This window comes from Paramisgurnus dabryanus, chromosome 4 (genome assembly GCF_030506205.2).
Source record: "Paramisgurnus dabryanus chromosome 4, PD_genome_1.1, whole genome shotgun sequence".
Taxonomy (NCBI): domain Eukaryota; kingdom Metazoa; phylum Chordata; class Actinopteri; order Cypriniformes; family Cobitidae; genus Paramisgurnus; species Paramisgurnus dabryanus.
The window spans coordinates 48040058-48066905 of NC_133340.1; the positions used below are offsets into that span (position 1 = coordinate 48040058).

Genomic DNA, 26848 nt, shown 5'->3' on the forward strand with positions numbered 1-26848 from the left:
GGGGAGGTCGTTGCCGAACTTCGGCTGGTACGACAGGTTCTGGCAAACATGAACCAAATGCTGTCCGCTCTGGTAGAGTGCATGCGCAAATAAATGTTTTTGTTGTGGAAATTAAAAAATGTGTAGTCTTCATTCTTATCACACTGCAAAAATGAGTCTTAGTATTTTTGTCTTGTATTAATAAAAATTCTTTAAACTTAAATTAAGATGTATTTTCTATATGAGCAAAATGACCGAGGAAAATAAGTCTAGGTTTTAGACAAAAATATAAACTTTAAGTAAATTAGGGCTTAAAACAAGCCAAAAATCTGCCAATGGAATAAGAACAATTTTCTTGACATACGTTTGCTTTTTTCATAAACACTTAATTTAAGAATTTCTTATTCCATTGGCAGATTTTTTTAAACTTGTTTGAAGCAGAAATTCGCTTAATTTTTTTTGTCTAAAACTACACTTATTTTCCTAGGTCATTTGCTCATCAAGAAACTAAATCTTAATTTAAGAATCTTTAGATATTTTTACTGAAAAAAGACAAAAATATAAAAGTCATTTTTGCAGTGTATCACATCTGTCATTCTTATAATTTAACAGAAACATTTACCTGTTGGTTTAGACGGTGAATCAACTCGCGTCGTCTTAGAGTAGTGGCATGGGTGTTCAATTCAGCAGGTAGCGGTGGGTGATCCTCTCCTCCGAGGTCCATGCGCATGTCCTCCTGTCGCATCTCAATACCATAGCTCAGAGATATGTTGTGCAGCACACAACAGGCCAAGATAATCTTGCACACCTTTTGGGGCTCATATAGCAGCTTCCCTCCAGATGCATCCAAACACCGCCACCTTCCCTTAAGCATACCGATAGTGCGTTCCACTACCGACCGCGCACCGGCATGGGCCGTGTTGAAATGGGCTTCTTTGGGTGTCTGTGGGTGCGCCACGGGGGTGAGAAGCCATGGCTTCAGAGGATAGCCTCTGTCACCTAATGGTGTAGAGGTAATTTGTTATATCTTTAAAGCAAGAAACGAGAAAGTAAAATATAAAAATTGTTTACCTAGAAGCCAACATTCTCTGCCTGCTCCAGCCTCTAGACGGTTCCCCACACGCGAATTGCGCAATATGAATGAGTCGTGGGTTGACCCTGGCCATTTATTTCTCAGTCTGCCACAAAATTTAAATTGGCCACCACAAATAGATGTTTGCACATCACGTTTATAACTACCTCTGTCTCACATGACAGTTTCTGTTCAAACACCCGACCCGTGTCGTCAGTCGACGGCACTCCGCTGAGCCTCATTCAAGTTGCATTTAAGCATATATAATGCGGACGTGCACGTCGCAAATGTGCCGCCACAAACTGCAAGTCTGGAAAAAACTGTTATGGTGTCCCGGATTCTCAACCTGCGGATGTTTTTCATCACTAAAAGGGTGTTTGGAAACTTATAGCAGAACACAGATAACAACATGTTTGCTTGAGACAGCTGTAAGACCTGTAAACCCTGACAAAAGGTATTTCTAAAAGCCAGCAGCAAATGGCTGAATCCACAGGGAACCACTTCCTAATTCCTGTTGAATTATCATCTGAAACCTTTCTCAAAGAATTCACATCTACCCCCCAAGACAGTTACCCCATGTGGTGAGACACCCTAGAGTCACACACCCTACCACACTTTCTCGTCCCCCTCTCCTCATGTTCTAAAAGCAAACTGTATACATTCTACATGCACAAAGAATCTGAAACTGGTCTTGTTTGGTGTTATATGAAGTGTTTTAATGCAAGTGGTAAATTTGGGTTTATTAACACTCTGGGGTCGGCTGCGGCGCGGGCGCCGCAAACTCTTTATTTTTCGATCACTCCCCAAAGAGACTTAAAGAGCACCAATTATGCTAATAAATTGGCACGTTAGCACGTTATTGCAATATCCCATAGTACATACATGTTATTAAAACTTGAACTAATGCATTGTGAGTCTTATAAATTGCTTACATACCTCACCGATTTCCCACTGTCTGGAAAACGCTCGGTTTAGTTCCTGTCTCCACCTCCCAAAATGTCTAGTGTAATCGGATTGGTCAGATGACTACTCAACTGTTATTGGTCAGCTGGGTTCGGCGTGTGTTTGAAAGGTTACGCCCCTGACTACGCGTGGGTTTTCCGGTTCTGACTGAGAGTCACAGGCAACGTAAACAAGCGCTATATTTCTCTATAAACGATGGTGTCTGTACTGCCTTACCACTTCGAGCTAGATCCAGAGAGTTCAGAAGGCCGTTACGATATAAACGATCTCCGTCAATGAATGCGATTGGATTTAACTTTTTTAGGTGTCCTTAGCTCTGCCAGAATGCTAAACGAAGACGAAAATGTGTTGCAAAGACATCCAAAAGGTAATTATAACGTACTACATAACTATATGGAAACACCAAATGTAGCACATAGAAAGTATTTGTTGAAATGATTATAAAACGATTTCACTTGGTAATTTCTACATTATTTTACTCTAGTAAAATTTATTATAAAATACTGCTTACATACTATTTTACTGTGCAAACTATATGGAAACACCAAATGTAGCACATATAAAGTATTTGTTGAAATGATTATAAAACGATTTCACTTGGTAATTTCTACATTATTTTACTATAGTAAACTTAATTATAAAATACTGCTTACATACTATTTTACTGTGCAAACTATATGGAAACACCAAATGTAGCACATAGAAAGTATTTGTTGAAATGATTATAAAACGATTTCACTTGGTAATTTCTACATTATTTTACTATAGTAAACTTAATTATAAAATACTGCTTACATACTATTTTACTGTGCAAACTATATGGAAACACCAAATGTAGCACATAGAAAGTATTTGTTGAAATGATTATAAAACGATTTCACTTGGTAATTTCTACATTATTTTACTATAGTAAACTTAATTATAAAATACTGCTTACATACTATTTTACTGTGCAAACTATATGGAAACACCAAATGTAGCACAAAGAAAGTATTAATTGAAATGAATGTTAGTTCTACATTATTTTACTATGGTAAACCTTATGATGAAAGACTGTGCTATGTTTTTACTTACTAGGTTTTAAGGAGATTGCAACAGGTTCCAGGGCCTCTTACCTGCGTGATTCATCATCCAGGTTTTGCACAAATTGTCTAAATCCCTACACACAGAACATTTATTGTACCGACTATAAGCCTTTGAGGTGCAGGACTAGAATAAGTTTTATTACATTTTTAAACCAATAACACTAAAGTATCATTATAGTAACAAAGTACCCAAAAGAACAAAATATGTAACTTTAAAGAAAATATAGTAGTCAGTCAAAAGTTTTTTATTTATTACAAATATATATTTAAGTGTTAAACAATATACAAATAAACATACTTTAGTAACCATATTGTGCTCTTCTTTCAAAAATTGTTCAATTCACTTCTTACAGCTATCTATTCAGATAAATGGCATATCAAAGCTTTGTCAGCTGATGCTATCTAAGATGACACTTTAGGGTTATCATCCTGTCGTGTGTTGTTCTCCAAATACGCTTGGAGCTTCCCGATCGGAATGTTGGCTTCCGACGACCCCTGCACTGAAGATGGCATGCAATCACGTCCTCCTTTGAAGGTCTCTCAAACTGTGATGCCAGGTCCATTGGAATCGGGGTTTCCTTCAGCTTATCTTCAAATACCTCAGCAAACACAAGCCTGATCACATCATCCACATAACTGTACAAATATTGCAGTCAATAAATCTTTTGTTTTGATAATTTATTTCCCTGCTTCATACATTAAGTTTTTAATTATGAATGTATTTGAAATAAAACATTACTGCTTACAGTATGTCACTTTTGTGTTTTGGGAACATAGCCTTGTACTTTCCCTCTCCTGCTTTTGTTACGGCTTGGTGACATTGTAATGGATGGCTGCAATATAAATAAGCAATACATTTATTTTAAAAGTAAATACTACCGTACTTTATTTAACACAGTTACTAAAATACTTAAATACCTGCACAGCATTCCAATAAATGGGAAAGTCACATTTTTTGCAGCAAATCTGAAATCTCAGGGTACGGACGGCAAAGGCATCCACTGATGATGGTGATGGAAACATTTTGAAACGATGCTACTGCGTGGGTTTCTATGATTATGCAGAGAAAAAAACTTTGTCATCATCAGTTATACATTTAAGACTGGTAGTGGTTTCACTGGCTAAATACATCATTTGTGTTACACACCTTTGCTCCTCATATGCCTGTCTGACTCCTTGTACTGTGTGTTATGATGTTGCATGTTTGCATACAGTGTTAGTTAGAAGGATGTGTCCAGCTGCGAATCTAGGATATAGACAAATAAAACAAACATGTATTCAGTCAAAAAGACATATTATAACAATAGAGTACAACGATTATAAATCGTTAGACTATTCATTAAAACGTTGATGTATTACATGGCCCAACATTAGCAACACACATTACGTGTTTACTTCGTTTCAAAATATAAGAACGCTTCAAGTAAATACAACAGTAAAATACATATAACGTTAAACAAATCATCTGTACTTAACGTTAGAGTTTCTTGACTTGAGTTTGATCATGAGAACAAACTTTACCGGTAACAGTTTAGCTGGAACAGCTTAGCAAGTTTGTAAACACATCTAAATAAACATCGATAAAAACGATAGTCTGCATAATTCAACATACACGTGTGTAAATATGGTACGTTGTTTATGAAATACATTATTACAACACAACACAATTAGCTTGCAAGCTTAGCTCTAGCTCTACACATAGATATATAATATATCTGAGCTCTACACATAATGTTAAGCTCCGGTTACCGGTAACATAACTTACAGTAAAGGCAAATAATAAACATGAATACTTACAGCCTGTGATCCAGAAGTGCACGGTAATCCAACTTTCAGGAGGAGACGTCGCGCAGCTTCGGTTCATGAGAAGCAGTTATTGTGAAAACTCCGTGAAGAACTTCTGACTGGATTTTTCCGGAACCGTATTAAACCTGATGTCCTCTGTGTAAGTCCATAAAGTGCTATTTTGCCCTTGCATCTAAAGAGACAGCGTCTACTCGAGAGATTTAATCACTTAAACAATGAAGCAAGAGTTTGCAAACACAGTCAAAGCAGGGACTCCCAACCTCCGCCATTTTAGCTCTCTTCTGACTCAGCGCTCTCCACCCCCGTCTTTGAGGGCGTACCCAAGCAAAGCAGAGAGGGCTGAACTATGATAATGTTGGTCTTATCTACGTCACCAATCCCAGGAAGTAAACTGTTGCCTACAATCCGAGTGTTTTTTGTAGTCTTCGAACGTTAGAGACGATAACTCGCGTCATCGTTTTCTTTGAGGTATGTACTTTTTGAATATCGTTAGCATGTACTAATACAAACTTACACACAAAAGGATGTTTAAAAACGTGTATCTCATAATAGGTGCTCTTTAAATAACTCTGCTGATTTTTGACATACAGATATGATTTATACATCATTTAAAACGTTAAATTGTCTAGTTTTTTTCTGTCCACTCCCAATAAAAACAGCATGTTGTGCTTTTCGCAAAATTAAGAAAATAAACATGATGCGCGTTTTGTTCTCTCTCCCTCAGTGAAGTCCTTTCAGAAACACGTCAGAAAAATTAACTCTAACTAAATGAATATTTGTCATATAAACAAAAGATAAATGTCTACATAATGCTTGGAATGTCTGCTTTTGGAAGATGTAAGTGAAATCGAAAACAAATATTGTAATTCGTTGTTAACTGTATTAGAAGAGAGAGATGTACCGTCTTTCTTCTGTTGCTTCATTATCTATAATGAGCCACGCCCCGCTCCATTGAAGAAAAGAGCAGAGATCATCCATATTCATTAGGCAACCCCACAGTCAATGGACATTCCATTCCGTCTCTGCAGCCATTCACTGCTGTGAATGAGTTTTAATCCGAGTGCTGGAAACATGACATATACTTGTTTACTCGTGACTGTAACTAAAGTTATCTCCAGACGCGAGTGTGACTCGATCGACGTCCAAACGCACACACAAACACACAATGCCTCATATTTGAAGCGCTTTGTGGTATCATTATAAAAGATGCGATTACACACATCACATACTTGTTTACTCGCGCCTAAATCTCCAGACAGACGCGAGTGTGTGTGCTTCGTCAGTGTGATGGGATCGATGTCCGACATATAAATCCTTATTTACTTGCGGATGTGTGTCAGTATCTCCAGACGCGAGTGTTTTCTTTGTCTTCCGTCAAACAGCTGAGGCGACGGGAACGCACATACACAAACACGCGAGTCAGGAAACTCGACGCGCTTTTTGGTATTCTTATAAAATACGCGATTGCAAACAGTACAATCCTTATTTAGTTGCGTCTAAGCGCATATCTCCGCACAGCAAGTTTATTAAACACAGGATCACTCGCATGTGCACACATTCACTGCTTTCATGATCAACACGTGAGGTAATGGCGGCGGCTGTAAACAAACATTGATAAGTTTATCACGCGTGTCCCTGGTTGTGTTTCTACTATAATGATTACAAAAACACAAATAGGAGTCCAGACAACGATAGGCAGTTGTTCTGTGTTCACTTTATGATGGCCAAACAGTACCTTTACCATGATTAGGCTACTATGGTTTTTAAAAGGTAACTTATAATTGTGATATTAATAGAAAATATTTCAATAGAAATATTGTGTGTGTGTGTGTGTGTGTGTTTACATTGTATTGAAAAGTAAACCTTATCATGGTTTTACTGAGGGTTACAGTCCTGTTGAACATCCCCACAAGGCTCATTAGTGGCTCATTATTCAACTCTTTTGTCTCTCAGCTGTCAATCACTGATTATTCAGGAGCTTTCCCGCCTCCACGCATACAGCCTTTCCCAAGCAAAAGTGTCTTAGAAATTGTAAATCAATGCATTGCTTTATGTGATTGAGTAGGCCATATGATTTTCACATCATTTTGAAGAATAAACTCTAGACTACTAGATCCTGTTTGGAAAGTCTTGGGGAAACATGTTTAGAATGAGTTTTGTGGAGTTATATCAGTGACTTAAAAATTTTGCTTTTTCAAAAACCACGCATAAACATTTTTCTCTCAAAAATACAAAGAACAGAAAAAGATCTGCACACTGTAAAAAGTCCCTTTATTAAAGTAGTTAAAACTGCAACGTTTCGGTCAAAGACCTTCGTCAGGCAAACACACACACACACACACACACACACACAAACAAGGATCATTATTAAACAGGAGTTCACATGTTCAAACAATTTCAATTAATGACACCTGTTAACAATCAAGGTCACTCAAGTAAGCAGCTAAAGTAGTCTCATTGAAGTAACATCTCAAAACATCATATAGCGCCCAAACATTCTCCCATCATCTTTTTGATATATTAAAAAAAAAAAAAAAAGATTAATCAATACTTAAATCACATGAAAAAAACAAAAACAAAAAAAAAAACCACCAACAACAACTCACTCTTAGGTACAAAAGATATCAATTAGAAACATGAATTAAAATCAAGTTCTAAATTCAATCCCTTAGGAGAAAGAGTAGTTAGTGTGTAAAAAGTAAAATACTCTTTCTCCTAAGGGATTGAATTTAGAACTTGATTTTAATTCATGTTTCTAATTGATATCTTTTGTACCTAAGAGTGAGTTGTTGTTGGTGTTTTTTTTTTTTTTTTCATGTGATTTAAGTATTGATTAATCTTTTTTTTTTTTTTTTTTTAATATATCAAAAAGATGATGGGAGAATGTTTGGGCACTATATGATGTTTTGAGATGTTACTTCAATGAGACTACTTTAGCTGCTTACTTGAGTGACCTTGATTGTTAACAGGTGTCATTAATTGAAATTGTTTGAACATGTGAACTCCTGTTTAATAATGATCCTTGTTTGTGTGTGTGTGTGTGTGTGTGTGTGTGTGTGTGTTTGCCTGACGAAGGTCTTTGACCGAAACGTTGCAGTTTTAACTACTTTAATAAAGGGACTTTTTACAGTGTGCAGATCTTTTTCTGTTCTTTGATTCATTTTTGATCTGGCACCTGGTCAAGACTTTTGGATGTGCGTATCCTGTTCTCTCTTCTCTCAAAAATACAAACATGTACATACATGTTGATTATATGATATTGTAGCCCAGTTTGTGATGAACACAGTGTTATGAGACTTTTGCCATTAATATGTTTTCAAGCAACTGAAAAAAGCACAAATGTCAGTGCATGTCAAAACTTCCCCAGGGCCCTAAAAACCCCTTAGACCCCAGAGGGTTAATATGACAACAGGATTCAATGTTAATCTGTGACAATAAATAAGTAAACTTAACCTAATGTTGGGAGACAACTCCTACCTTAGAGATGTTGACCAATCACCCACTGAATGTATATTAGGCAACACCCCTGAATTTTACAACAACCAATCAGTAGCAAACTCCTATATGCTTTGTCTCTCTGGATATTTGAGGGAATGATGTAAAATGGTTCAGCGGGTCTTTCTGTTCATGGAAGTTCACCCCCATGATGCTGTATCTTTGATACAGCATCATGTATTTTATTTTACTTTGAGAAATCTGTAACCAGATATTCATCATTTGCCAGGTATGCATTATTCTCAATTGATTATATTTGTTTTTTCTCGTATTTGAATTGGAATGTGAATTGGCTTCTGAATTATGTTTTACCTACCTGGTTAATAAATTGTTATATTTGATTTTATTCTGTGTTGCTCGGTAAATGTTGACACTGCAAGTAATATCGTTGTATCCGTAGTTACCGTAAGGACTGAAATCAGGCTAGGATCGGCCCAATCCCAGTTAGATAGTGAATAATACATCAGCTGAGGATTTGAGAGATACGACTAGCAATTGGCGTTAGTTTAAGTGTACTTAGAAGCGTGGAGGCTGTGTTTCCGTTTAGAGTAACATTTCTGATTACTCTAAATAGGGTCAGCCTCAACCTCTGTTTATTTCAATTTTATTCTATTTATTAATCTTGATTAGAAATAATAATTGTAATAATTAAGTGTCACCTCTAAGGGGACTAAATAAAGTATGTTTAAAGTTGAGCACGCAGAAGCGGCCGCTTAAGCGTATAGTCCAACCTCTGGCAGCGACCAACACTGATTCGCTTACGACCGTTGACCAGTATATTAATTATGAGGCCCGTACTAGGATCATATGCGACTGTGAGAACCGAATGAACGAGTGTAATACCAGAGCTTTATCAGAATAAATAAACAAACATCCATCTAAATTCTGTAAGCTTTAAAAGTAATAATCAATCAAATTTGTAATATAATATAAACTGAATCTTTGTCTTTGGAGTCAGATTAGAGATAAATATACCTAAATTACGTAATGCCAAAACGTCATCTGCAAAGCTCCGGAAAAGACCGAACGCGCTATCAATCCTTCCCATGCGGTTTGGACTTCGCCATTGGGCCAAACGGATGGATGGGGGATATAATATTTCACCCCCCTTACACAGCGCAAGCTAGCAGTAAGCTAAAGCTAATATTTACATTATAGCGATGACGTGACGATTCTCTCAGACCAATCAGTGATCTACAGTGTTTTCGCGTCACGTTTGGTATCAGCTCGGGTCGCTTGGAACCCCAACCGAGATGGTACGAAAAAAAGTATCGGGTACTACGTACTGCACCCAATGGAAAAGCTCCCAAAAGTAAGCTGACCCGACCCAAACTAAACTAAACCGTGGGGTACTATGCAATGGAAGAGCGCCAAAAGTGGCTCTTGGTAAGCGGTACCTGCTCATCAGCCATTCATCGCTATGTGCCAAGAAGTCGGCTCGGTCGCCAAAAATTCTCTCTCGCCTTATTGCGCGGTTGGCAATATCTTCTAACAATGCCAATGCTGCCATAGTTCCTCTCGCAAACCACGTCCCTATTGATCCTTTTATAGCATTAGATGGACCAAAATGTTTTACACGTGTGGACCTATTAGCTACATTAATTTCCTTCAATGATCAATTATATGAATGGTTTTTAGGAATGCGGGTTTGTGCTGACGTAAACTTAATTGATTAATAACTTGATTGTGCAAACCAAAATGTGGTCCGTCTGGCAATACACCTAAAATAGTAATACTACTAGTACTATTACTAATCAAAATGATAACAATAATAATATCACTTACAATACCATTACTACACTGTAAACCCAAATTCATAGTACTCAAAACTTTTGCAGAAACTGACTAGGCTACATTATAATTTTTGAGGTAAGTAAATTAATTTTTTTAAAGTAAGATTTTTTTAATTTTTTAAGTGCATTGTGCTTAAAAATATTGTTTAACATATGCAATTTTTTTATTCTCTAATTATGTTGATACAATGGTAACATTAAATAGAAATCGAATATCTCAAAAAGGCATATTATTAATACAGATGACGACGTGGAAACGGCTTGTTGACGTTGTAAAAGTTCCGAATACCTGCAATAATGCAATATTACCACAAGGAAACGTGCGTACGTCAAGTCGGAACCTGACGTGGAGGTAAGTACTTTTCCACGTCAAAGACGAGTTTTATAAATCTGAGCGTTAGAGTGGATTTGAGCGTACGCACGGTCTTAGATCAAATCTGTGGGTAAAAACGCTTTATAAATGAGGCCCCTGGAGATCGCAGAGAGCTTCCCACAAGTCAATCCTTTTTTAATTTTTGGATCACTTTCGTGACAGTGTTCAAACTTATTAGCAATGCTTAACTAATTATCTTGAAACCTTGACCATTTTGTGCTAATAAATTATTTTATTTCTCATGTCTTGAGACATTTCTTTACATTGTGGTGCTATTCTGTCACCATTACATGTGAGTGGATTTTCTCTCTTAAATTTCACTCTCAATTGCCAGTGATCCTGTGGCCACCTGTGTGATGATTAATTATATTCATCATTTCCTAGTGAATTCCTGTTAATTACACTTTATTTCATTTTTTGCAAACATATTCATCAGGGTGTACTTATTTTTGCATCACCCCATTTGATTAAAATTTGTTATTTTTTTGTGTCCTAAAGATGGTCAGTGACTTTTACTCTTTTGTTAATAAAAATAAATGTTTAATAAAACTGTTTTGTAAAAAAGAAATCAGATCTTAATTTTCAAAGGGAGTGTACTCATTATTATATATATATATATACATTGTCAAAGTGGATTTTAGGGAAACTCTTTGTTGTTATGTTTTAGGGACTCTTTGTTGTGATGTTTTTTGCATGAGTCTTGTGGGCTTGGATTACCACAACATTCACCCATCAATGTTAAACACTACATAATCTCAGGGTGACATCTTTCTGACCTGTTTATGTTTGGCAGACAAAAGAAACAGATGGTAATGTGACACTATATAACACTTCAAAGGTCAGTGATTGAACTAGCAATGAAAATACAATGATTATGTTCATTCACATTAAGTACACATGACCAGAAATGTATAAAATACGGCTTCTCAATTTTGTCCTTGGATTGACCTAAAAAGATTGCAATCTGTTAAGCTACTGCGTAGCACTTAGGCACACAAAACAAGAAAGGATCAACAGAGGCGATTCTAGGGTCTATGGGGGCCCCAAGCAGAAAATTCCCTGTGTGCAAGAAGTGTGCAAAACTTCTATACAATGTCCTTTGCTTAACCCACTATTCTACAGTGCAACAGTTATTGCGAAAGATACATATATACAAGTGTAATCTTCATCATACCTAAAATTATTAAAATGTTTGGATGCATAAATGGCATAACATGTTTGGAAATAATGACAGCAGAGAAATATTTTCTACATTATACAATGATAGCAATGATTAATAACTTATTTTTACAAGAATGTTTTAAGAAACCAGTCATTTTATGACTGCTATACTAAATAATCTCAGTCATAGTTACTGCTAACTGTTATGTAAGTTAGTGTCCTAGAGTTAAATATTAGTAAACTAAATATGAATTTCATATCTGAAAATACAGAACAGTATAACACATACATCTGTTCATTTTCTCAGCAACAATGCAATTCTATAGACTTGACAAGAGGTTTCCAGAGATTTGTTTGATAATGTTTGAGACCTGACAGGGTGAGGATGTAGTTTGTCTTACCTCCCTTAAACTCAACATCTCTCCTTTCTCCTTCTCTTTCCCTGCTTTGCACAAAACATTTCTGATGTCCATCTACAGAAGCCAATAGTGATCGAGTCAAAATAGGATTTGCATTATTTAGAAACTTCCTTTAGTCTCGTCATGTTTTCATAAGCTAACTTACTCGCGTGGCCTCTTTTGAATGCGGTTGTGCGCGAATGAACGCAAAGACGCGCGCGGACATGGATACGTGCGTGTACGCGTCATTGCGACTGCTTCGTTGCTTTTACAAGCGTAAATTGGTAACTACATTGCATATAGATCCGTTTTTGCCGCGATTGTCTTTGTAAAGGATTGCACTAGTTAACTGCTAAAATTTAAACTTGAGATTTACACTTGGGCACAAAAGATTTACACTTGGGCACGTGCCTGACTGGAACTGGACCGGACACATTAAACCACATGTGGGTACGAGGCTGCTCACTTTAGCACCTTTTTGCGGTTAAATTGTTTTAAATCACTTGAGTGTTAGCATTTGCAAGCCTTTGAAACACGTGCAAATGATAAACTTTTCCTATTTAAATTTGCGTATTAATCTGGCAATCGCAAGCCAAACCGTGGGTCGTGATCCGTACGGATCAACTGCGTCAGCATGACTGAATGATACAACGTCACCCATTCGCTACGTTCATTTTCGAAACTGGCAAGTTATCCACCTGGGTTGGATTTTGACTGGGCTAAGCCAATGTCAATCAACATTCCATCCAATCGGAATTTTGATATGCAGTCATGTTGAGTATCTATGTTCATCTACCGGGTGTAGCTGGCCATCCGAGAAACAAACTCGGGGGCCCTCTAGTGGCTCGGGGCTCCAAGCAGTTGCCTGCCTTGCCTGTTGACAAGGTGCGCCTCTGAGGATCAACCTACCTGCCATTCTGCGTCCAAATTTTTATCCTTCTGAATAACACTGGAAATCCCTTATTAAGATGAATGGAACAACAGCAATACAGTAGAAAGTGAGTTCTAAAAATAAATATTCAATGATTCAACACTTTTATGACAAGATTGCTAACAGAAGCACAAATTTGATCTACAACTGACAAGTAAAAAAGATCATTGATGTTAAAGTCAGGCAACAGTGGTCATTCAACCCCATTTATTTGGGTTAGGGTTAGTGCAACTGGACCCAAAACATGCACATAAGTGATAGTGAGATAATTTCCTTATTGGTAGAGGTGTAATCTAGTAATAAGTGTAAAGAAAACAAGTTAAACTTAATTGAACTAAATAACAACTAATATCAACCAAAATAAATTGACACTTTTTTGTAAATCTAGGAATGGCCAATTGCATTATTTTGTGGAAAACTAAAATATTTAAACAATTCAAAAATAAACAAAAAAAGGTTGCGAGTTTGTATTTAGGGGTTCACGTTAGTGAACTGTAAACTGAAATTTAAACCAGTAACAATGTATGCTAAATGCATTGAATGCAATTTAACAGTATATGAACTGCTTGAAAAATTATCAGTTCTTACTCTACCAGTATTTACAATAACAAAACAACACAATGGTTTTTACTTTAAATAAATAAAAATGTTGTCTAAAGCACAATGCCATGATTTTAAAGTAACTAGTAAGCAGTCCATACCATGTTATTTAGTTTAGCTGATGTCTTAAAACAAAATCACATTTTAGCCAGTGTTTATCACACCTATCATGTTCTTTTGTCTACCTGGGACATGCATTTTACATATATGTGCAATAATCTAATTCCTAGTAAAAGCATTTTTATATAACATGCCTAATGAACAAAGTCAAAAAAAGAGCTGGTGTTGCTTCCATGGTTCCACTGTAAAATGTCATTGTTGCAATTAATTTAAACTTTCTTGAGTAGTGAAGAGTTGCTTAGTTTATACAAATAAAATTGAAATAATTTAAGCTAATTCAACTTATTTTTTTTAAAGTAACAGCAACTCATGAAAACAAAAATGTCAAAATAAGATAAATCAGTTAGTTAAAAAAAGACAAAAATAAACTAAACAAAAAAAAACAATAATTCAAAAATGTTAAAAGCAGAAAAATCAATTCCAAAACAAAAAGTACAACACCCACACACATAAACACAAGGATTGTGAACACACTAAACTAAACAGCTTCTGACATACTGTTGTTTCTCCATAGGGTTAGACTCTTCATAGCTGTACATGATTCATATTTTTTTCATTTGGCATATCTGACTCCAAATTAGGATGAACTGAGCAGGTTGGAAAGAGCTTGGCGGGGGAAATAACAAATAAGGTCACATACTAAATATATAGTTAAGAATGGATAAAAATAATACCTTGAAAAATAATAAAAAAAAATCAGTAACAATTTAAAATAAGACTGTAAAATCACCCAATTAACAAAAATTATTTATTTTTATTATCTTTGTTAATGTTACTTGATACTAGTTCAGTTGTTTATGTTGGTTCATTGTGCATTACCTACTGTTAACAGATACAACTTAATAAATAAATAAATACAAAATGTAAATGCTGAAAAAACACAGTACATGCTGAAATTTACACGACTGACAATGAACAATACTATAACAGCATTTTTAAATCTTATTTCATGTCAGCTAATGCACTAATGTCAACACATACAACCCTTTTGTAGAGTTTTACCAAAAAGTCCTTATTTGTGTTAATAATGCTGAATTTAAATGCTTACCGTGATTATCAGAAGCACCACCATGTGGGTTTTTGCCACTCTCTGGGTCTTGTCCTGTAAGGAAAACCACAATTAATTTTATTTAATGAAATACATTTTTACACTCATCAAAATACTTTTAATTATATAAATGTTACTAATGTTGTCCCTACATCACTTTAACTTTTGGACAATGTAGTGCTAAATCAGTTTTTAACATATTTAATGTAGTTAAAAAAAACTCAACTCTGGTGGGCCTCGAACCCACACCCTTTGTATTACTTCTTCAATTATAGCTTAGAAGTCCAATGCACTATCTATTGCACCACAGAGCCACCTGTTGAGGCCTCGAGGGCTTTTGCAATACAAGCTTAGTTGTTGAGCTGCTTGCTACATCATGCACCCAACCCCCATTTTCTCTACATGAGCTGCTGTGCGGGTTGAGCTAACCAGTATACCATGAACTGTTGCTGTCAAATGTGTGCTGTATGTATAGTTTGTAAAACATTAAAGTTTAAATTACATTACATAATTACTTGGAAGAAAAATGCTGAGGAATGTAAAATCTAAAGCAAGTTAATGCTTATACAAAGAATCCAGGTCTTTTACCAGAAGGTGTCAAACTTACCGCCTTGTACTTTAAAACATAGTTTCTTCTTCTGATATGCAAAGTAACTTGAGGCAGCACCAAGAAGAGCAACGCCCACAGAGCTGATGATGGCAGCAAGGGCTCCGCCTCCCTCTGCATGAAATTAAGTTAAAGAGACAGAACACAAAAGATCATACCGGCTCAAGATTCAAATTTTTTAAGAATACGTAAACAAACTGAGTAAAATGGAAAAATACAAACTTCAAAATAAAATAATGTATTCTCAAAATTGCTACTCTCAGTTGGAATTGGAGGTTGCTGACAAATTACAGTAACAAAACTTACCATAAAGCCTTGCAAATACTTTATACTGCATATTGCCATTTAATGTTTGCAAGAGCAATATTACATTTACACATCTGTCAAACATTTACCCTGACTTACAGAGCAGTTGTGATATTATTTATCAATACTGTATGAATGTTCTTTAGAAACTGAATCCAATATGCTGCCATTAAAAGAGACACGCCCACACAATAAACAGAAACTGCAATGAGTACTGCTATAAAATTCTTTATAAAACGGTTGGTTCCAATCCTTGATTCTGATTGGTAATAGGTGTGCTTTATTCACAATAAAACACGGCTATGATCGCTTCACCCAACGGTTCTGTTTATCACTGCACCCTTAGCAACACCCTTAGCAACCACACATATCGGTTTGTTGTTTTTATTTGAGCTTTCATGCATATTACACATTGGAACACATTTTTGTTCATGGTCAGGGACTATTTTTTTCTAGCGGAAGGAATGCTTTTTATTGATTTAACTTCATGAAAGTTGCACTAATTTTTTTTACTTTAATATAACTGTTTTATAAAAGCAATAAGGTACTTGAGGCAAGTGCTGTATCGTGATTAAGTAACGCCCTTCAGCCGTTACTTATTCACGATACAGCACAGCCTCTCGTACCTTATTGCTTACATATTCTTCTTGTACATGTTAAAGGAATTCACTTTCATAGTATTCTGCTTTCCTACTTTAGAAGTGAATGGGGCTCACGAACGGTTTGGTTACAAACGTGAGTAAATTATGACAGAATTTTACTTTTTTCATTGATGTGGCCTTGAATAAGATGGTCCTATTTCAAAATCACCCACTCAGTCAATAATGATTTCAGAAAGTGACAGGTCAAAAATAGAAATTTATAATCAAAACATGTAATATGACATTAAGGTCATGTAATCTGACATTAAGGTCAATTCTGATTTATGTCTGTCTTGTTTTGTGTACGCTAGCTGGGTGTTGCCTGTATATGCCCATTTTATTTTTGTATGTGCAAGCAGTTTCTAAGTAGATTGTAAATAGAAGCATCTAGGGGGCCGTTCACACAGAGACGCATTTAGCTGTATACTTACAAATTTTGTATCGTATCGGCAGACGGATCCGGTCTTTTGGCAGCCTGAATCCGCAATTTTTTTACAGGGTCCCAGGGTGGAAAAATCTGAAACGTGTGTGCATTCAATCCATATATGTCCTATATATCCTTTTCTCACACAGATTATGGAAAATACACCAAAAAAATGTGTGTGTTTGTTTAAAAAAAAACAAAAATATTAACTAGAAATGCAATTCCCAAGGAATTACCAGTGCATGAAAATGCAAAAAAGTTGATTGACAGAAATGTAAAAGAAACTTAGTCTAGTAGTTTACCTGGCTGTTGACATGTTTTAGTGTGAAGCTAGCATGATTTAAAAAAGTTATCATGATGAAATATGAAGCTAGCATGAGTTAACATGATTTACCATGAAGTTAACATGATTTATCATGAAGCTAGCATGATTTATCATGAAGCTAACATGATTTAGCATGAAGCTAACATGATTTAACATGAAGCTAACATGACGTTAACATGATTTAGCATGATTTAGCATGAAGCTAGCATGATGTTAGCATGATTAGCATGAAGCTAACATGATTTAACATGAAGCTAACATGACGTTAACATGATTTAGCATGATTAGCATTAAGCTAGCATGATGCTAGCATGATTAGCATGAAGCTAGCATGATGTTAGCATGATTAGCATGAAGCTAGCATGATGCTAGCATGATTAGAATGAAGCTAGCATGATTAGCATGAAGCTAGCATGAAGCTAGCATGATTAGCATGATGGTAGCATGATTAGCATGAAGCTAGCATGATTAGCATGAAGCTAGCATGATGTTAGCATGATTAGCATGAAGCTAGCATGAAGTTAGCATGATTAGCATGAAGCTAGCATGATTAGCATGAAGCTAGCATGATGCTAGCATGATTAGCATGAAACTAGCATGATGCTAGCATGATTAGCATGAAGCTAGCATGATGTTAGCATGATTAGCATGAAGCTAACATGAAGCTAGCATGATTAGCACGAAGCTAGCATGATGCTAGCATGATTAGCACGAAGCTAGCATGATGCTAGCATGATAAGCATGAAGCTAGCATGATGCTAGCATAATTAGCACGAAGCTAGCATGAAGATAGCATGATTAGCACGAAGCTAGCATGATGCTAGCATGATTAGCATGAAGCTAGCATGATGCTTGCATAATTAGCACGAAGCTAGCATGATGCTAGCATGATTAACACGAAGCTAGCTTGATTAGCATGAAGCTAGCATGATGCTAGCATGATTAGCACAAAGCTAGCATAAAGCTAGCATGATTAGCACGAAGCTAGCATGAAGCTAGCATGATTAGCACGAAGCTAGCATGATGCTAGCATGATTAGCACGAAGTTAGCATGATGTTAGCATGATTAGCACAAAGCTAGCATGATGCTAGCATGATAAGCACGAAGCTAGCATGATGTTAGCATGATAAGCACGAAGCTAGCATGATGCTAGCATGATTAGCACGAAGCTAGCATGATGCTAGCATGATTAGCACAAAGCTAGCATGATGATAGCATGATTAGCACGAAGCTAGCATGATGCTAGCATGATTAGCATGAAGCTAGTATGATTAACATGATGTTAGCATGATTAGCATGAAGTTAGCATGATGTTAGCATGATTAGCATGAAGTTAGCATGATGTTAGCATGATTAGCATGAAGCTAGCATGATGTTAGCATGAAGCTAGCATGATGTTAGTAGGATTAGCATGAAGCTAGCATAATTTGCATGAAGCTAGCATGATGTTAGCATGATTACCATGAAGTTAGCATGAATTTAGCATGAAATTAACATGATGCTAGCATGATTAAGATGATGCTAGCATGATTAGCATGAAGCTAGCATGATTTAGCGTGAAGCTAACAAGATTTAACATGAAGTTAGCATGATTTAGCATCAAGTTAGCCAGATTTATTATGAAATTAGCATAAAGCTAGCATGAAACTAGCATGAAGCTAGTATGACTTAGCATGAAGCTAGCATGAAGCTAATATTACCCAAAGACCCAACCCCCATGTCTCTATGATGTTCGGATCCAGAGATATAAGGCTTTGTTTATTATGTTGCTAGGCTGCTCATATTTGGTTGCTAGGGGCGTGGCTTAATAGCTCAATAAGGATGGTGAGAGACAGATTGGATGCCTGAGTAAAATGAGCCCACCCCCATGTCTCTGTGACACTGTGCTGCAAAGATATCCATCTGGGCATTTTATAATGGCAGTCTATGGGAAATGTTGCTAGGGTGCCCAAAATGGTTGCTAGGGGCGTGGCTTAATAGCTCAATAAGGATCCTAAGGGACTGATTGGATGCCTGAGTAAAATGAGCCCACCCCCATGTCTCTACGACACTGCGCTGCAAAGATATCCCATCTGGGACGTTTTTATTACCTTATATGGGCATGATTCCTGCCCCATTATAAGTCTATGGGGAAATTTGGGGGCCTCTTACACCCCAGGGGTACAACTTACACCCCATTGTGAGGTATGTTCTTACAGAGCCTGCCAGCCTCTTCAAATGTGGCAAGTCACAAGTTTCTGTGAAATTTTAGGTCTGAGCTACGACTAGTCAAAGTTTGTCTCCATGTTAAGTCAATGGGATTTTTCGGCTGCTTTTTCGCCCCTGGGGCGAAGACCGTACCCCCGATCACTTATAAAAGTCATAGCACACTATTCCCGAATAGTCCGCACGTTTGAGAGTTTGAATGAAGTTTCTAAGTTAAGCGGTTCGAGCCGTATTAATTGCGGAAATTTGGTTGGAAGAATAATAATAATAACTAGATAGGTACATTTCCTGAAGAAAATGTGAGTGGTGCTTGCCGTGGCAAAATTCTGGGGACCATATATGATTATACTCCAAGCCAAAAGTTAAACGATCCAACTCCCGTGTCTGTACAATGTTCTGATGTGGAGATATAAGGCTTTGTTTATTCGGTTGCTAGGGTACTGTATTTGGTTGCTATGGAAAAATTTGGCATCCACTAGTGATTACACTCAGAGCCACGAGTTAAACGGTCCAACCCCCGTGTCTCTACGATGTTCTGATGCGGAGATATAAGGTTTTGTTTACTCTGTTGCTAGGGTACTGTATTTGGTTGCTAGGGAAAAAATTGGCACCCACTTGTGATTACACTCCAAGGCAGAAGTCAAACGGTCCAACCCCCGTGTCTGTACGATGTTCTGATGCGGAGATATAAGGCTTTGTTTACTCTGTTGCTAGGGTACTGTATTTGGTTGCTAGGGAAAAAATGGCACCCCATAATGATTACACTCTGAGCCACGAGTCAAACGGTCCAACCCCCGTGTCTCTACGATGTTCTGATGCGGAGATATAAGGCTTTGTTTACTCTGTTGCTAGGGTACTGTATTTGGTTGCTAGGGAAAAAATTGGCATCCCATAGTGATTACACTCCGAGTCACGAGTCAAACGGTCCAACCCCCGTGTCTCTACGATGTTCTGATGCGGAGATATAAGGCTTTGTTTACTCTGTTGCTAGGGTACTCTATTTGGTTGCTAGGGAAAAAAATGGCATCCCATAATGATTACACTCTGAGTCACGAGTCAAACGGTCCAACCCCCGTGTCTCTACGATGTTCTGATGCGGAGATATAAGGCTTTGTTTACTCTGTTGCTAGGGTACTGTATTTGGTTGCTAGGGAAAAAATTGGGATCCCATAATGATTACACTCCGAGTCACGAGTCAAATGGTCCAACCCCCGTGTCTCTACGATGTTCTGATGCGGAGATATAAGGCTTTGTTTACTCTGTTGCTAGGGTACTGTATTTGGTTGCTAGGGGAAAAAATGGCATCCCATAATGATTACCCTCCGAGTCACGAGTCAAACGGTCCAACCCCCGTGTCTCTACGATGTTCTGATGCGGAGATATAAGGCTTTGTTTACTCTGTTGCTAGGGTACTGTATTTGGTTGCTAGGGAAAAAAATTGCATCCACTAGTGATTACCCTCCGAGTCATGAGTCAAACGGTCCAACCCCCGTGTCTCTGCGATGTTCTGATGCGGAGATATAAGGCTTTGTGTACTCTGTTGCTAGGGTACTGTATTTGGTTGCTAGGGAAAAAAATGGCATCCACTAGTGATTACCCTCCGAGTCACGAGTCAAACGGTCCAAACCCCATGTCTCTACGATGTTCTGATGCGGAGATATAAGGCTTTGTTTACTCTGTTGCTAGGGTACTGTATTTGGTTGCTAGGGAAAAAAATGGCATCCCATAATGATTACACTCCGAGTCACGAGTCAAACGGTCCAACCCCCGTGTCTCTACGATGTTCTGATGCGGAGATATAAGGCTTTGTTTACTCTGTTGCTAGGGTACTGTATTTGGTTGCTAGGGAAAAAATTGGCAACCCATAATGATTACACTCCGAGTCACAAGTCAAACGGTCCAACCCCCGTGTCTCTACGATGTTCTGATGCGGAGATATAAGGCTTTGTTTACTCTGTTGCTAGGGTACTGTATTTGGTTGCTAGGGAAAAAATTGGCATCCCATAATGATTACACTCTGAGTCATGAGTCAAACGGTCCAACCCCCGTGTCTCTACGATGTTCTGATGCGGAGATATAAGCCTTTGTTTACTCTGTTGCTAGGGTACTGTATTTGGTTGCTAGGGAAAAAATGGCATCCCATAGTGATTACACTCTAAGTCATGAGTCAAACGGTCCAACCCCCGTGTCTCTATGATGTTCTATTGCGGAGATATAAGGCTTTGTTTACTCTGTTGCTAGGGTACTGTATTTGGTTGCTAGGGAAAAAAAATTACATCCCATAGTGATTACACTCTGAGTCATGAGTCAAACGGTCCAACCCCCGTGTCTCTACGATGTTCAGATGCCGAGATATAACTGTTTGAATTTTGTGTTGCTAGGGTGCTCAAAAGTGGTTGCTAGGGGCGTGGCTTATACCTATGTAAGTATCCTGAGAGACTGATTGGATGCCTGAGTAAAATGAGCCCACCCCCATGTCTCTATGACACTGTGGTGCAAAGATATCCATCTGGGCATTTTATAATGGCAGTCTATGGGAGATGTTGCTAGGGTGTCCAAAATTGTTGCTAGGGGCGTGGCTTAATAGCTCTGGGATGATCCTGAGAGACTGATTGGATGCCCGAGTAAAATGAGCCCACCCACTTATCTCTACGACACTGTAAAGCAAAGATATCCCATCTGGAACTGTTTTATTCCCTTATATGGACATGTTTCCTGCCCCATTATAAGTCAATGGGAATTTTCGGGTGCCTCTTACACCCCAGGGGTACAACTTACACCCCATTGTGATGTATGTTCTTACAGAGTCTACCCCCCTCTTCAAATGTTATAACCCACATGTTTCTACAAAATCCTCCAGCGGAGCTATGACCCGTCAAAGTTGGGCGCAATGTTAAGTCAATGGGATTTTTCGGGTGGTTTTTCGCCCCCCTTTCGGAAATCCTGCACCCGATCGCTTATAAAAGTCATAGCAGACGTGTCCTCAACAAGCCGGTCGTTTTGAGCCCTGTTTCATTGGTCTACGACAAACCGTGCGGGACGAGTTACGCGCCGAAAAAGTGTCCAGATATAAGAATAAATAAATAAATAATAATAAGTATGAGCAATAATAATAGTGATGCCTTGCATAAATGCAAGCACCACTAATAATAATAATAATAACTAGATAGGTACATTTCCTGAAGAAAATGTGAAGTGGTGCTTGCCGTGGCAAATTTCGGGGGACAATATATGATTATACTCCAAGCCAAAAGTAAAACAATTCAACCCACATGTCTCTACGATATTCTGATGCGAAGATATAAGGCTTTGTTTATTCGGTTGCTAGGGTACTGTATTTGGTTGCTAGGGAGAAAATTGGCATCCACTAGTGATTACACTCCAAGTCACGAGTCAAACGGTCAAACCCCCGTGTCTCTACGATGTTCTGATGCGGAGATATAAGGCTTTGTTTACTCTGTTGCTAGGGTACTGTATTTGGTTCTAGGGAAAAAATTGGCATCCACTAGTGATTACACTCCGAGATACGAGTCAAACGGTCCAACCCCCGTGCCTCTGCGATGTTCTGATGTGGAGATAAAAGGCTTTGTTTACTCTGTTGCTAGGGTAATGTATTTGGTTGCTAGGGAGAAAATTGGCATCCACTAGTGATTACACTCCGAGTCACGAGTCAAACGGTCCAAACCCCGTGTCTCTACGATGTTCTGATGCGGAGATATAAGGGTTTGTTTACTCTGTTGCTAGGGTACTGTATTTGGTTGCTAGGGAAAAAATGGCATCCACTAGTGATTACCCTCCAAGTCATGAGTCAAACGGTCCAACCCCCGTGTCTCTACGATGTTCTGATGCGGAGATATAAGGCTTTGTTTACTCTGTTGCTAGGGTACTGTATTTGGTTGCTAGGGAAAAAAATGGCATCCACTAGTGATTACCCTCCGAGTCACGAGTCAAACGGTCCAACCCCCGTGTCTCTACGATGTTCTGATGCGGAGATATAAGGCTTTGTTTACTCTGTTGCTAGGGTACTGTATTTGGTTGCTAGGGAAAAAAATGGCATCCACTAGTGATTACCCTCCGAGTCACGAGTCAAACGGTCCAAACCCCATGTCTCTACGATGTTCTGATGCGGAGATATAAGGCTTTGTTTACTCTGTTGCTAAGGTACTGTATTTGGTTGCTAGGGAAAAAAATTGCATCCACTAGTGATTACCATCCGAGTCACGAGTCAAACGGTCCAACCCCCATGTCTCTACGATGTTCTGATGTGGAGATATAAGGCTTTGTTTACTCTGTTGCTAGGGTACTGTATTTGGTTGCTAGGGGCGTGGCTTGGGAGTGGCCAATGATGTGCCCAGTGATTACACTCCGAGTCACAAGTAAAACTGTCCAACCCCCGTGTCTCTACGATATTCTGATGCGGAGATATAAGGCTTTGTTTACTCTGTTGCTAGGGTACTGTATTTGGTTGCTAGGGGCGTGGCTTGGGAGTGGCCAATTATGTGCCCAGTGATTACACTCCGAGTCACAAGTAAAACGGTCCAATCCCCGTGTCTCTACGATGTTCTGATGCGGAGATATAAGGCTTTGTTTACTCTGTTGCTAGGGTACTGTATTTGGTTGCTAGGGGCGTGGCTTGGGAGTGGCCAATGATGTGCCCAGTGATTACACTCCGAGTCACAAGTAAAACGGTCCAAACCCCGTGTCTCTACGATGTTCTGATGCGGAGATATAAGGCTTTGTTTACTCTGTTGCTAGGGTACTGTATTTGGTTGCTAGGGGCGTGGCTTGGGAGTGGCCAATTATGTGCACAGTGATTACACTCCGAGTCACAAGTAAAACGGTCCAACCCCCGTGTCTCTACGATGTTCTGATGCGGAGATATAAGGCTTTGTTTACTCTGTTGCTAGGGTACTGTATTTGGTTGCTAGGGGCGTGGCTTGGGAGTGGCCAATGATGTGCCCAGTGATTACACTCCGAGTCACAAGTAAAACGGTCCAAACCCCGTGTCTCTACGATGTTCTGATGCGGAGATATAAGGCTTTGTTTATTCGGTTGCTAGGGTGCTCAAATTTGGTTGCTAGGGGCGTGGCTTGGGAGTGGCCAATGATGTTCCCAATTGTTACACCCCTAGTCACAAGTAAAACGGTCCAACCCCCGTGTCTCTACGATGTTCTGATGCCGAGATATAACTGTTTGAATTTTATGTTGCTAGGGTGCTCAAAAGTGGTTGCTAGGGGCGTGGCTTAGTAAGTCTGTAAGGATCCTGAGAGACTGATTGGATGCCTGAGTAAAATGAGCCCACCCCCATGTCTCTGTGACACTGTGGTGCAAAGATATCCATCTGGGCATTTTATAATGGCAGTCTATGGGATAGGTTGCTAGGGTGCCCAAAATGGTTGCTAGGGTAACCTTACACCCCATTGTGGGGGACGTCCTGACAGAGTCTAGCACCCTCTTTAATTTTAGCAACCCACATGTTTCTACGAAATCCTCGCTCGTACCTATGACCCGTCAAAGTATTTGCAATGTTAAGTCTATGGGATTTTCGCCCCATTGACTTTTCATTGGGGCACTTTTGGGCGCCTCTTACACCCCAGGGGTACAACTTACACCCCAATGTGATATATGTTCTTACAGAGTTTACCACCCTCTCCAAATGTTGTAACCTACATGTTTCTACAAAATCCTCGAGCGGAGCTATGACTCGTCAAAGTTGGGCTCAATGTTAAGTCAATGGGATTTTTGGGGTGGTTTTTCGCCCCCCTTTCGAAAATCCTGCACCCGATCGTTTATAAAAGTCATAGCAGTCGTGTCCTTAATAAGCCCGTCGATTTGAGCCCTCTTTCATGGGTCTACGACAAACCGTGCGGGACGAGTTAGGTGCCGAAAAAACGTGCAGATGTAAGAATAAAATATAATAATAATTTACATTTCCTGTAATAATAGGTACATTTCCTGAAGAAAATGTGAGTGGTGCTTGCCGTAGCAAAATTCTGGAGATCATATATGATTATACTCCAAGCCAAAAGTAAAACGATCCAACTCCCGTGTCTCTACGATGTTCTGATGCGGAGATATAAGGCTTTGTTTACTCTGTTGCTAGGGTACTGTATTTGGTTGCTAGGGAAAAAAATGGCATCCACTAGTGATTACCCTCCGAGTCACGAGTCAAACGGTCCAAACCCCGTGTCTCTACGATGTTCTGATGCGGAGATATAAGGCTTTGTTTACTCTGTTGCTAGGGTACTGTATTTGGTTGCTAGGGGAAAAAATGGCATCCACTAGTGATTACCCTCCGAGTCACGAGTCAAACGGTCCAAACCCCGTGTCTCTACGATGTTCTGATGCGGAGACATAAGGCTTTGTTTACTCTGTTGCTAGGGTACTGTATTTGGTTGCTAGGGAAAAAAATGGCATCCACTAGTGATTACCCTCCGAGTCACGAGTCAAACGGTCCAACCCCCGTGTCTCTACGATGTTCTGATGCGGAGATATAAGGCTTTGTTTACTCTGTTGCTAGGGTACTGTATTTGGTTGCTAGGGAAAAAAATTCCATCCACTAGTGATTACCCTCCGAGTCATGAGTCAAACGGTCCAACCCCCGTGTCTCTACGATGTTCTGATGCGGAGATATAAGGCTTTGTTTACTCTGTTGCTAGGGTACTGTATTTGGTTGCTAGGGAAAAAAATGGCATCCACTAGTGATTACCCTCCGAGTCACGAGTCAAACAGTCCAAACCCCATGTCTCTACGATGTTCTGATGCGGAGATATAAGGCTTTGTTTACTCTGTTGCTAGGGTACTGTATTTGGTTGCTAGGGAAAAAAATTGCATCCACTAGTGATTACCCTCCGAGTCATGAGTCAAACGGTCCAACCCCCGTGTCTCTACGATGTTCTGATGCGGAGATATAAGGCTTTGTTTACTCTGTTGCTAGGGTACTGTATTTGGTTGCTAGGGAAAAAAATGGCATCCACTAGTGATTACCCTCCGAGTCATGAGTCAAACGGTCCAACCCCCGTGTCTCTACGATGTTCTGATGCGGAGATATAAGGCTTTGTTTACTCTGTTGCTAGGGTACTGTATTTGGTTGCTAGGGGCGTGGCTTGGGAGTGGCCAATGATGTGCCCAGTGATTACACTCCGAGTCACAAGTAAAACGGTCCAACCCCCGTGTCTCTACGATGTTCTGATGCGGAGATATAAGGCTTTGTTTACTCTGTTGCTAGGGTACTGTATTTGGTTGCTAGGGGCGTGGCTTGGGAGTGGCCAATGATGTGCCCAGTGATTACACTCCGAGTCACAAGTAAAACGGTCCAAACCCTGTGTCTCTACGATGTTCTGATGCGGAGATATAAGGCTTTGTTTATTCGGTTGCTAGGGTGCTCAAATTTGGTTGCTAGGGGCGTGGCTTGGGAGTGGCCAATGATGTGCCCAATTGTTACACCCCTAGTCACAAGTAAAACGGTCCAACCCCCGTGTCTCTACGATGTTCTGATGCCGAGATATAACTGTT

General features: G+C 38.9%; 1 protein-coding gene and 1 long non-coding RNA gene across 13 annotated transcripts in view; both read right to left on the reverse strand.

Annotated features, from left to right (window-relative positions):
* Window positions 1-3396: 3396 nt before the first annotated feature.
* On the reverse strand, window positions 3397-7575 carry LOC135736098 (uncharacterized). Its single transcript, XR_010527784.2, has 5 exons — window positions 4897-7575; window positions 4247-4345; window positions 4018-4149; window positions 3846-3932; window positions 3397-3735 (listed from the first exon to the last, which is right to left on the reverse strand). It is a non-coding gene; the product is annotated as an uncharacterized lncRNA (long non-coding RNA).
* A 5673-nt stretch (window positions 7576-13248) lies between these two features.
* cd99 (CD99 molecule) overlaps window positions 13249-26848 on the reverse strand; it is a 141320-nt gene continuing 127720 nt past the window's right edge. For all 12 annotated transcript variants that reach the window (XM_065254885.2, XM_065254891.2, XM_065254895.2 and 9 more), the window contains 3 exons: window positions 15432-15545; window positions 14825-14878; window positions 13249-14382 (listed from right to left, as the gene is read on the reverse strand). In XM_065254885.2, the coding sequence (XP_065110957.1) occupies window positions 14354-14382; window positions 14825-14878; window positions 15432-15545 (197 nt within the window). In that variant the 3' untranslated portion in view covers window positions 13249-14353. The remainder of the gene's footprint in view (window positions 14383-14824; window positions 14879-15431; window positions 15546-26848) is intronic.